General features: G+C 45.4%; 1 protein-coding gene across 7 annotated transcripts in view; it reads right to left on the reverse strand.

The window, feature by feature from the left end:
* Positions 1–13,533, reverse strand: part of IMPDH1 (inosine monophosphate dehydrogenase 1) — a 98,564-nt gene that overhangs the window by 34,779 nt on the left and 50,252 nt on the right. For all 7 annotated transcript variants that reach the window (XM_083183252.1, XM_083183255.1, XM_083183253.1 and 4 more), the window contains one exon: positions 1,802–1,850. In XM_083183252.1, the coding sequence (XP_083039378.1) occupies positions 1,802–1,850 (49 nt within the window). The remainder of the gene's footprint in view (positions 1–1,801; positions 1,851–13,533) is intronic.

Consider the following 13,533-nt stretch of genomic DNA (forward strand, 5'->3'; position numbering starts at 1 on the left):
TTTGCGGTCCGGAGATGAACCCCAGTCCTCAGTTGCCTACCACTGTTCTAGAGGGTGTTAAATAAGTAGATTCGGATTGGTTGCCCATAGCAACATCACATGTAAAGTAGAATACACATCTCAGTAAATTTCCCCCTATAAGTGGGGATGTATTTTAGGACAGATTAACAAGATGCATATCCACCTTCATGATCAAAGTTAATGTTAACCTTCAACTGCAAACTGTAAATTCACCACAAGGTGGTAGCACAATATTATATAGGAATGAAATCCTAAAAAAACACTCAGATGTTTAGCTTATTGAAAAATAACAGATCTTCTGATTTGAGATGGGAGCTAATGCCAGGAACACACTAGAATACACTCGGCCCGACATATTGTTTCTAGCCAAAATCGGGACTACATATTGGAAGGATCATGTAGTGCGTATGCCCAATCTGCATGCTAATGTGGTCACATGTGCTGCATGGTCAACTGGATGATATCACACGTTGTGCAGTTCATTGTTCCAATGTGTACCTCAATCATGATATGTTGGCCAGGAACACAACATTCTAGTGTGTACCCAGCCTAAGAGAAATTGGGCCTAATTCATGTTTGTACATGCCTACACAGCTGCAAATGTTCAGGCATTGGAATTTCTAATCATCATAAGTGAGGCTACAAGACAGAAATATAAAACACTCAACAGACCCTTTGAAAGGGGCTCAGCAATGAGGAACATCGACTTCCTATGATCACAGGCTGGACAGGACAGTAGTGACACTGGCACCACATTTCTCGGTCAGGGCTCAACAAACCCTGGGAGCCAGGTCGCCACCGCAACCAGATTTTCCTGTCTGGCGACTAGATTCTGGCCTGCAGTCTGCTGAGGAGATAGGATGCAGCGGCGTGTCCCAACTCTTGCCTGCCTAAGCCACCACCTCTCAGCACACATATTGGAGATCTCTCCCCTCCTCCCCCTGCACCCGCGGTTGCTGGGGATCCTCTGCTGAGCTGCCTCATTTAGCTGTAGCTCTGCGAGCGGCTTCCATGCTCCCAGGTCTCGACAGTGGGACTTGACACTAAGGCGCGTTAGGTAAGCCCATTTAATTGCTGCTTCCTCCCTTCCCGCACCTGCCGGAGATCCCCTGCTCTACCCGGAGGTGGGGGCGGCAGTTATATATAGAGCACTGCTCCGCTATTTGCTGCAGCAGTGTTCCTCCCTGGTCAGGACCTGGGTTTGTCCCTTTTACACCAACGCTTGTTTTCTGCTGTATCATATCTTTCATTTGAAAAACTGACTGGTTTTAATTTGAGAACTAATTCCTAGTAGTTATATTTCCATAAAGGCTGTCATTTTGCAGCAGGGCCCTCCTGTTTCATACTGCTTAAAGTTTAAAGTACACCTTGTACAAGTTTTCAGTCATTTTTATTTTTGGGGGCAGATTTGTCCTGGCTCCTAAATTTTATTTTGCTCTACGTACAGTACACGATTGCAGCTGAAGGCAGATTCACAGCACTAAAGATGGGCGTCACATACCTGTTTTTCTGCTGCTCACTGTTACCTCCCCCCAAACAGTCAATCACTGGTAGCAAAATTACAAATGTGCTTTGGTGCATGTGCAGTCAGATTCCACTTGCTCAGTTACGGAACACCGGCACTGTGTGCAAACATGAATTAGGCCCACTATGTTGTGGACATCAGTACTCTACTCTCCTTTATTTACAGAGCACCAACCTATTATGTAGAGCTGCCTAAAGTAGTAAACTATAACCTGGATACCAGAGATGGTGATAATGTAAAAAGAAAGTCACTCACCACTTCATCAGCTGTGAAATCAATGAATCCAGGAAGAATCAAAAAGTCACTAAAGAAAAAAAAAAAAGAAAATTCTGTAAATTGCACAGAGCAAACTGTTTTGTTTTTTTTTACGAACAAAGACAACTACCAAGACAGGAATGCAGATTTTCCACAGAATTACAAAGCACATCTGATATTTAAAATTGGTTCTCAAATAATAATATAGGTACTTGTGTATTATAGCGGCGCCCTCGATGTACATCGTGCAATGTTTTTATCGCATCGCATGCCATGTACCCGATGGCATGCGATGCGATTTTAGCCCCCTATGTGGTGAAACATTGTATAAGCACCCAAATGGGTGCTTACAATGTTAAATGTACCCCCACGCCACCCCCCCACTATAAACGTGAACCCGAAGCGTGGCGAGCGCAGCGAGCCCGCGAGGAGCGGCGGTATGCGTCCTCCGACCTTTTCATACCCCCACTATCCACGTCGGCGTGGAGTTGAGAATAGAAAGTGTGGCGAGCGCACGCTGATACCTGTGAAGCCTGCGAGGGGACGCCGATACCTGTGAAGGTATCCGCGGGGCTCGCCACACTTTCTATTCTCAACTCCACGCCGACGTGGATAGTGGGGGTATGAAAAGGTCGGAGGACGCGTACCGCTGTGCTCGCCACGCTTCGGGTTCACGTTTATAGTGGGGGGGTGAATTTCACATTGTAAACACCCATTAGGGTGCTTATACAATTTTTAAATCGCATCGCATTGTATGCCATACAATTTTAAAATTGTATGACATTGTACAATATCGCGCGATATCGCATGCCTTGCGATGGGCGCCGCTATAATACACAAGTACCCCAATATACATACACCTACATAGATCTGTGTGTACATGATCACAGTGCAGCAATATCATCCTCCTAGGCACTCTTTGTAATACAAACTACACAGGTAGCAACTTACATTTTGTAGAAACATTTTAGAAGCAAAAAGCTAAAGAATGAGGCTTAAAAATACATAAGAATAAAAAAAATGATAGACAAGTACCTCAGACAATATATTGTTGTAATTTACTCAAAATAGCACAGGAATCCCACTCCTTATTGATTCCAGTTGATAGCTCTACAGTCTAAATCTCAAAAGGTCGACATGAGGTTTTTCATGAGTTTTTTTTATTTTATTTTTTTAAATCAGCTTGTTCTGAATTCAGCATCCATGTCGGTATATAAAGAAAATAAAAGAGTGTGCTGAGCATAGAGAAGCACTGAGCCCGTGGCATGGCGAGCAAAGCGAGGCATATGTTATACAAATTGGAGGTCCAGGTAGGCTTTTTGACCCGGCAAACTAATAATCCACACCCCACCTTACTGCATAACTCTTAAAATTTGGATTGCAAGAGAAAGCACCAAGTCATCCATCACGCAGCCCTTCAATCTGGCTCTGCCGTGATAGCTTCATTTAAGATGTGCTTGTATTAACCCCAGGTAAGTTCAACTTAGGGAATTCTACACAGTATATTACTAGTCATGCATGATGACAAAGTACAAAGTGTTCCGAAAACAGCCTAAGATGTTTTTGCTTACACTGTAAGTTTGGTATGCTAGCTTTCCACACATGTCTTTGCCATCACCTTAACCTACACAGGGACTTACATTTTCCAGACTATCCACACAACCTAACACTGAGTGCCAAGGGAATTTGTCAAAATATCCATTAAAAACTGCCAAGAAAACCTTTTTTTAACCCTTTGATTGCCAACAGTGCTTAGATCCTCAAAATATCCGTTAAAAATGCCAGCGTCTCGCAGGGGGGGGGGGGGGGGGGGGGTGTTCAATATTTAAACTAAACTTCAATTAATTGACTTAGCTGTATTTATAAAAAAAAATAAAAAAAAGTAACTGAGCAATGCTGGCATTTTAGCAGATATTTTGAGGATCGCTCAGTTACTTTGGCACTCAAAGGATAAAGAACACAAAAAGTATGTAGAGGCTGCAATAATAATAATAAAATTTTTAAAAAATAATAATATATATTATATATATATATCAGATGTACCAAGCCTTGCAGAGTGACAAGGGGCACCTTGCTTTTTGATGGGGATTTAATTGCAAGGCAAGCAAAACACATTCCATTTTGGCTATGTAATACAGATCTGTACTATATAGTATTGCCTGCAGTGTATTTTGCATTAGGGTCGAATCGGCATTGAATGTGCCTGAAAACCGTTAGATGTCTATTATATTTCGACTATATAGTAAAAATTAAAAAACAAAAAACAAAAAAAAAAACGACAGCTACTCAGAATCGCACCGTGTGTGCCAGGCAATAAAGCGGAGATGGAAACAACCACCCAGCACCTATCATTTACAGCCTCTTATATGGCAGTTATGATTGGCCATACATTTATCCTCTCCAAGAATTTGTACATCTCCCACACAATTGCTCCAAAAATCAGCACCTCTCATGTTTGGAGCATAGGGAAATAAATATTGCCTCCGACCTCACAAATACACCCTCCCACTTAAAATGCCTGAACAACAGGAGATTCATCCAGCACTTCTCAAACAAATACAGACGGTAAATAAAGATTGATTAGCAAGTCTTAAAAAAGGTGCCCATACACGGTGTGTAGGTGCCATGCGGTGCGAGCTCCCGCGGGTATACCCTCGCACAGCACATAAAGTCTGTGCAGCCCGTGCTTTTTGAACTAGGATTACATTGGACACAAATCACATGCGATGCGATCTACAGATGGAACGCCTCTCATGCTTGCGGGTCCTGGCGATACTATCGCCAACCACCAGGACCCAGGGAGCAGGCACGCACGTGACTTTCCCCATTCCATCTGAGCCCTTTGCCACCTTCCCGTCAGATAAAGCGCCTCTACGCTGGCTCTCACCAGCGCAGGGAATCTGGCGATTCCCAGAGCTGACGGAGGCGCTCCATCTGTAGTGCAAAACACACAGAAATATTGTACTGTGAAGTAGTACAGGTTGTTGACATTTACAAAAACACAACTAGAATGTTTGGCTACTCTTAAGGTGCCCACAGACGCATCAATTATCGAATGCGTTTTGTACTTTTTAAGTACAAAACGCATCTTATGTACAATTATCGGGTGGTGTTTATGGGCTTGTGCGATGCGATGGGCGTTCCCGGGAGCCCGATATTGTATGTCTAAAAAAGTATGTGCTGCACGTACTTTTTAGACTACATCTGAAATTTAACATTACAAACATGGGTTAATTGCATCGCATGCATCCAAGTGCACATTGCATAGCAAGCTGGAAGAAAAATTGTATAGAACCATTGTACAGTCAAAAACGCATAGCACAGTAAAATTGATGTGTCTGTGGGCACCTTAAATGTTATATTTTATGGTCTTAAATCACGCACGGGGAAGGGGAAGGGGAGATCGAGAGAGATTTTATACCTTTATGGAGTTTCTTATATATTTTATTTTTAAATTATGATAAGTGATGTGGAATCATAGCCCTATAGTCCTGACCTATTCCATACAGTCAGTTGGTAATGTGGAGTTATCCCTTTGACTGCAGCCCACCACAAGCACCTCTGCTAAATGTCTCTCAGCAGATGTAATGTCACATGGATGGCCTTTCCTACAACACAAAGGTGACATTTACATGCCTATAATTACCGTATAGTGCACCCTTCTGCACCTTACAGACTTGCACTTAAATCTTAGCAACCATGGTTCTCCCCAACAACAGAGTAACTTCAGCAATCTGTATCAAAATATCCTATTCTGGGATAGATGTCTGATGATTTTCTAACCCTTATTTTGCACTCTTCAACTTATCAGCTCTTCAGCCCTCCACCTTAAAGCAAATCAGTTAAAACCCTGTATGGGTCTAATCTCCACCTTCTACTAATTAAAACAAGGGGAAAGTTGCAATTGAATGCGTGTTATTGCAAAGAGGAAATAACGAAAATGCTTTAACTGAGGAATGGTTTAGGTTTATGGAAGGATTGGCAAAGAGCACAATATGCACACATTAAATAATACTCTAAAAGGGCCCTACACACGAACAGACTTTGTAAGACCGCTTAGGTCTCAGCACACAGTGCTGTGTGCTGAGCGAGGTGTCAATGCCCGTGTTCTCCGGTGAGAATGCTGGACCCAGCCGATTAATAACCTGCGTGCAGGTTATTAATCGCTGCTAGATTCAGACCCGCGGGGCTGTGCATTTGAATCACTGCGTGGTCTACACACACAGCCATATTCAGCCATTTTCTGAGAGATTAATGGAAATTATTTAAAATCGCTCAGAAAATGCCTGAATATCACTCCATGTGTAGGGCCCATTACATCTGGGTGTGCTCCAAGATATTTATTCCACATTTCAGGCCTTTGCTTGGCAGGACTATGGAGTTCAAAACACCTGATCACAAGGCCTCGAATAAGAGTACATAGGCCCCTTAATAAAATCCATTGATTGAGATAGTGGGGCAGATGTATTAAGCCTTAACAAAAGATAACTGCAAGTGTGATAAGGAGAGATAAACATCCAGCCAATCAGCTCCTTACTGACTTTTTTCAAATACAGCCTGTAACATGGCAGTTAGCAGGTGATTGGCTGGACGTTTATCTCTCCTTATCACCCTTGCATTTATCTCTTGTTAAGGCTTAATACATCTGCCCCACTTGGAAGTACTGGAGTTCATACCTTGTTTTACAGCGGTTTGGCAGAGCATGCATCAGCAACTCCTCTCTTCATAGTCAGAGCCCCAAGCCATCCAAAGCGGAAGTGGGAGGCAGTGTACTGACCTACATCTTTATGTAATCCTATATTTAGTTACTCTTTGTGCAAATAGAATTAGAAAGTATATAGTTTAACCATTTTGAAACCACTGTAATGGGATTGGTCATTTAATTTTTGTAATTATTACAATATCTATATTGGTGCTCCAAGTATATATAGTGCTTCTTCAAAATCCTTTTCAGTTTGACCTCTGTATAAGCTATTCCATTGAAACTTTCAAATAGATCAAGGTTTTTTTTACAAGGTACAGAGGGGGGGGGGAGAGACATTTTTTACAGGAAGAGGAGCAACAGAACACGAGGGAGGAAGGTTCATGGGAAAGTTGAGGAAAATTACTTCACAGAAAGGGTAGTGGATAAGTGGATTAGCCTCCCATCAGAGGTGGTAGAGGCAAATACAGTAGAGCAATTTAAACATGCTTGGGATAGGCATATTGATATCCTTACAAAGAAATAAGGATCAAATATGGTTTAAGATAACCAGTTTAAAAAAAAGGGGGGCAGACTAGATGGGCCAAGTGGTTCTTATCTGCCATCAAATTCTATGTTTCTATGATCACCTCACAACTTCAGCTACATGGCACCCGACAGAACAATTAGATTGTTGCAAGGCCAAAATATCCACTGGGGTGGGGAAAGTAGAAATCACACATACATTTGGTGTTGCTGCCTCCTGAGGTGGCGAGGGGGAGATGTGGGAAAAGTTTGTATTTTGGACATCCAAAGCAGTACTTTACACAGGTTTAGTTATTTTTTCGCTGCTAAGCCTGTTGCTAGTGGGCAAGCACACACCCTGGGGTGGGCAATCACAACGAAACTGCTCTGACGGTTACCCACAAAAACAATTATAATTGTGTGACATGAGAGTAGTGCTCAATTTCAGTTTAATACCAGTGCAGGTAAACAGGTATGATTAAAAATATATAAATTGTTTAGTTAGAAAACATCTATGCAGACATAATTAGGAAATAAAGTGGTTTATAATAAAAAAAACTAAAAAAGAATGAAGGTTGCTCAAAAGCAGCACACCTGGGATTACAATGGTTTGTACAAAACAAGCCAGTATTTAATAAAGCAGATGGGCTTTAACCAGGACACTTCCAATCCCTAGCTGCTGACTAATCTCTGGATATACTGATTTGCGCAACACAAATGCAGTAAACAGCTACAAGCTGAGCCTTTTCCGCAGCATGACATTTCCATGGGAAGGCAGCTTTCAGCTGCTGTGAGACAGTTCATATTCGTGCTTAAGTGCACCTGGTCTTCATTAACAATACAAACATGGCAGGCAGGAGCTGATTGGCTGGCTGTTTATCACTCTCCATTTTATCACTTTTGAAGCCTAGTACATCTGGCCCATAGTCCTAGATACTGAGGTGGTATAAATGTGGACCCTGGCACTGCAAGAGCCACGGTGAGGACGGCCACTGGGGAGCAACAGGGGCAGTGCAATGTACAGGGAAAAAGTGCACAGTATGTAATGTGCAATTTCACCTGACTGCACATCGCTCCTCATCTCATCCTGTACAGCAGCTACTCTCATGTTTAGAGGGTAGGGAGAAAATAGCCCTACATCCTCACAAATACACGCATTCCAACTCTGGGAATAAATTAACATTAGTCAGGATCCAGTTGATCACAATGCCGATAGAGCCCACAGTTTTCCCAACCCTGACCCGAACACTCATTGTCAGGATCCATTGGCATGGTGATGGTTAGGACTGACTATACAGCCTTTATTATTCTATGAAAAGTGTAATATACAGAAAAAGTTCTCTTGGTTTTTTCCCCCCTTACAACTCTGACCTACAGGCTGTCCGTAACAAATTACCTTAAAAACACCCAAAAACCGACACATTTTTATTCTCAGTACTAAATAAATGATTTCGATCAATAAAAAAAAAAAAAAAAAAAAAAAGGAAGATGACACCTATCTGTAATATTAGTCTGTTTGTTTTAAAAAAATGTTCTTAATAAATGATAGGTACCAACTGGTTGCTATGGGCAGCTTCTCCACTGGTCATCCCTACAGAAGTTGACACATCTTCCCTTATGGTGTGTACACACGGTACTTTTTGCCTTCCGATGTTGACGATATAGTCAACATCGGATCGTATGCAGATCGCAAGGGTTTTAACCCTTCAGATCCCGATCCGCGTTCACGTATCGCAAGGCAGAAATTCTTGTCTGCCTTGACTATATAGTGCAGACCTGCACTATATATAGTCAGACTTGTATGCAAATCGGATGTGCCTTCAGATACTATCCACGATCCAGGGACGTGCAGTCAGGGGAGGCAGGGGAGGCAGTGCCTCACCTGTCATAAATGATAAAAAAAAAAAAATACAAACATATTTAAAACACGTATACTGTGCAAGAAATATCCTATTTGTATTTTTTTTTTAAATCATTTATGTGGTGGGACACTGTGAGGAAGCTGGGAGGCAGTGAGAGCGGTGCCTCCTTCTGATAATTGAATATTGTCAGCAGCGAGGGGCGGAGCTTAGGACGGGCACAGTAAGAGTCAGAAAAGCCCATTAGAAATCAACGGGGAAGCGGCAATTACACATCTGCCTCAGTGACAGGGATGTCACTGAGACAGATGTGATAGGACAGCGGGTACAGGCTGTCATACACTGACAGCCTGTATCTGCGCTCAGTGCCGGCCCTTTCTACTGTGACCAGAGCCTGCAGCAGCTGGTCCAGCCGAGGGGCACTCATAATCAGACACCCCCACCCCAGAAGGTACTGTATGACCTGCAAAATGTCGGGCATCGGCGGCGGTTGTAGTGAGGAGCGGGCGCGGCAGTGGCATCTGTGGTGGCAGGCATTGGCGGCTGTGAGAGTAGCGGCATCTCCGGCGGTGGGAGCGGGAGTGCAGGGCAGCACATCACAGTCTGCATACAGAGCAGGGGCCGGTACAGTAGCGTTCCCCGTTCTGTGTGCCAGCAGCTCAGGGGGAGCGCAGCCACTGCCAGAGCTGCATAACAGGAGACCCGGTGGCCGATCCAGCAGTCGCTCCAGAGGAGACTCCATGACTGATTCAGCTGGGACCCATCGTCGGCCGCTGCAGAGGAGACCTGGGGCAGCCGCACACTGAAGGGAGCTTCAGTGTGCATAGTCGTGGAGCCTAATCGTCAGAGATGATGATGACCCCACCATCCTGTGAGTTCAGAAGGCAGAAGCGCGGCTGTCACATGATGGATCAGAGACTGCCGGTGAGGTCCCCTGTCTGGAGCATGACTGGCACAGCTGATCGGAAGGTACCTGCTGAGTCCCGCTGTCGGTGAGCTGCCCCCCTATCCCCAAACTTCAAATCTACACTGGCTTTTCTACATTGGTAAAGTCGAACATATCTACATAGTGTAGGCAATTCCACTGCACCCTTTTGAATAATTTTTTTTTTTATATTTTCATTTTAATTAGTACTGCTGTTTGCTGGGTTCAGGGCACTTATGTTTTTTTCCTTGGAGGGAGGCAGGAAATGGAGTTGCTCATAGTGTGTGCCCAGAGACCCTGAAAGCATAGTTTCAGTAACAGTGTCAGTGCTGCATGGCTGATGGGCACAGAATGATCGCACTTGAACCATGCCACACATGAGATCCACTCTCCTCTATCCTCCACCTGTGACCCACATTGTACCCTGTCTATCCATGCCCCCATCTATCTATGCCCACCCCCTGTCCCTCAATCAATGTATGCCTCCATACATTAATTTGCCCATGCCCCCCTATGGTCATATGTCTATCTATGCCACCCCATCCTGTGCTGTAGTCTCTCCTGCTCACTCCTTCCTTCCTCTCTCTCTCTCCCTAACACTCTCTGGTGCTCCTCTCTCTCTGTCTCCCTGACACTGTCCCATCCTTTCTCTCAGTCCCTGACATGATCTCTCTGCCTTGGACACTGTCTCTCATGAACAACTTTTTGTTCCATTTTCTCTCACTGAAACTCTATCTTAAATCCCCTCTTTCTCTTTTCCTCCCTTCCTGGCACACTTTCATTCCTGCTCGCACCTGTCCCCTTCTCTCCCACTCTCTCCCCTCCCTTTTGACACCATCTCTCTGCATACCTCCCAACAGTCCCGATTGTCAGGGCCTGTCCCGCGGTGTGGGGGGGCTGTTGGGAGTCCCCCCGTCAGATGCTAAGCAGCGGGGAATAAACGCTGTGCGCATGCGCACAGCGTCTATTCCCGCAGCCAGGGGGCTGGGGGCATGGCTAGAGGCTCACAGAGCCTCTGGGTCATGCCCCCATAGCGGCAAAATGGGGGTGTGGCCTCGTAGGAGCCACGCCCCCAAATTAGGTCATGCCCCCCCGCCTGCTGACCTGCCAAAGTTGGGAGGTATGTCTCTGTCTTCCTAATGCCCCATCTCTTTATCCACACTAATCCCTTTATCTTTTTTCTCCCTAACACCCTTATCTCTCTAATTCCCTCTTGTCCCATGAAACACCTCTCTTTATATCTAACCTCTCACTCTGTGTTTTTTCCCCCCTGACACCCTATTTGTCTCTCTCTCCTACCCCCTAAGGGGCAATGTAGTAACAAAGGCTAGGGGGGCCCTTTGCAAAATTTTGCTATGGGGCCCACAAAGTTCTAGTTACGCCCCTGCGAGGAAGGATGCATCAGGGGGAGATCCAGACTCTGTGAGCCCAGGTACGGCTTAGATACAGTATGTATTCCTTCTCTCCCTCACTGGTGGGTATTTTGGGATTTCCTTTGTACTATCTGTCATCCTTCACTTTCCAGACTGGCAACATTGTAATGCAAACTGTTGGTTTTCTTGGATAAATACTTTATCAGAGTAAGGATTTGGAGCATAAAGTGTTTACCTTTCATGAGCACTATTGTAATTGATGTCTGTTTATTTGGGCATCACTTAAAAGCATAAGTTGATTGCTTACATATTAGTACTGTAGGTTAATTTGCTTCCAACAAAAAATAACTCTAGAATGTCTGTGTGCATGTACATGTGGTAGGGAATATAGATTGTAAGCTCCACTGTGGCAGGGACTGATGTGAATGTTCAACTATACTCTGTACAGCGCTGCGGAAAATGTGTGCGCTATATAAATAACTGGTAATAATAAAAATAATAATTTAAAAAATACAGAGCCTCACCAGTGACTGATCTCACCGCACGTCACTGCCACGATCCGATCTGATCGTGGATAGTATCTGAAGGCACATCTGACCGTGTGTACACACCATTAGACTCACCATGTTTGCAATTGTGGGAGACTGAGCCAGATTGAATCACCTGCACGATGATTTAGTTAGGTGGACACTATACCGCAAATCCTCAGTCTTGCGAGTAAAGGCCCCCATACACTAGGGCGACTTGTCCTTAGGACAAGTCGCCCCCGACTTCCCCCTGAGCTTCCCCGGCTGCTCCCCGGGGGAGCTTGATTAGATTGGCACTTGATGTGCCATTTTTTACATGTGATAAATCGTCTCGATTTATCACATGTAAAAAACCCGGGGAGCAGGGGAGGGGGGGGGGGGTGGCTAAGAGGTGGGAGCTGGTGGGAGCAGGGGGGCTGGGGACACGTCTGTGTCCCCCGCTGCTGGGGACAGCGTCTGTGCGGCTAGAAGGTAGAGGGAGCAGGGGGGGCTGGAGACGCTGCGGGGGACACAGGCTGCATAAAGCCGGGCAGGGGGAGCCGGCCGGGAGCTGTCAGTAATGAATAAAAAAAAAAAAGCCCATACAATGAATGGGCAGCCTGTGATTGGCTGCTGAGCGCTCTCTCAGCCAATTGCTGACTGGCTGAGAGAGCGCTCAGCCAATCACAGGCCGCCCATTCATTGTATGGGCTTTTTTTTTTTTTATTCATTACTGACAGCTCCCGGCCGGCTCTATGCAGCCTGTGTCCCCCGCAGCGTCTCCAGCCCCCCCTGCTCCCTCTACCTTCTCGCCGCACAGACGCTGTCCCCCGCAGCGTCCCCAGCAGCGGGGGACACAGACGTGTCCCCCGCAGCGTCCCCAGCCCCCCCTGCTCCCTCCACCGCCGCGCCGCCCCACTAGGTCCCAAGTCGGGTGGTCGGACGTGCAGCAGGTCCGACCACCCGACGCAGATCCGATGCGCACGGGACCGCGCATCGGATCTGAGGGGACATCAAAACTAGCCGATTTTGGTCCGATTTCGGCTAGATCCGACTGATCTGGCTGAAATCTGACCAAAATCGGCTAGTGTATGGGGGCCTTAAGACCTGGTCATATTATGTGAGGATTAGCTCTACTGCCTGGAATCCACCTTGTCCTCACCTCATGATATTGGAGTTTAAATTATATGGTACTTGTGAGTTATCCGGGCGTCCGATTTTGAAATCGGGTCGGATCGGGACATCGCATCGCATCGCATGCGACCATCGGATGCGATGCGATGACCCGATTTTTCCATAGGAATCAATGTTAAAATGGACTGAGTCCATTTTAACATGGAATTCAATGGGAAAAAGGGTCCTTTTCATACCCCTACTATCCAAGTGGGCATGGAGTTGGATATAAACCTGTGGCGAGCGTAGCGAGCCACCGAGCCCGAAGCGTGGCGAGCGTAGCGAGCCCCGCGAGGGGACACGGAATACCGTCCCCTCGCGGGGCTCGCTTCGCTCGCCACGCTTCGGGCTCGGTGGCTCGCTACGCTCGCCACAGGTTTATATCCAACTCCATGCCCACTTGGATAGTAGGGGTATGAAAAGGACCCCTTTTTCCATAGGAATCATTTTAACATTGATTCCTATGGAAAAATCGGGTCATCGCATCCGATGGTCGCATGCAATGCGATGCGATATCGCATCGCATCTGATTGTATGCCTTAACTTAAGGCATACAATCAAAAAATCGGACGCCCGGATAACTCACAAGTACCAATTATATATACACACACACACACACACATATATCTCTATCTACAATAAAAAAAAAAAAAAAAAAATTAATATATATATATAAAAATTGCCACAAGA

The sequence above is a fragment of the Crinia signifera genome, chromosome 4 (genome assembly GCF_055691185.1).
Source record: "Crinia signifera chromosome 4, ASM5569118v1, whole genome shotgun sequence".
NCBI lineage: Eukaryota > Metazoa > Chordata > Amphibia > Anura > Myobatrachidae > Crinia > Crinia signifera.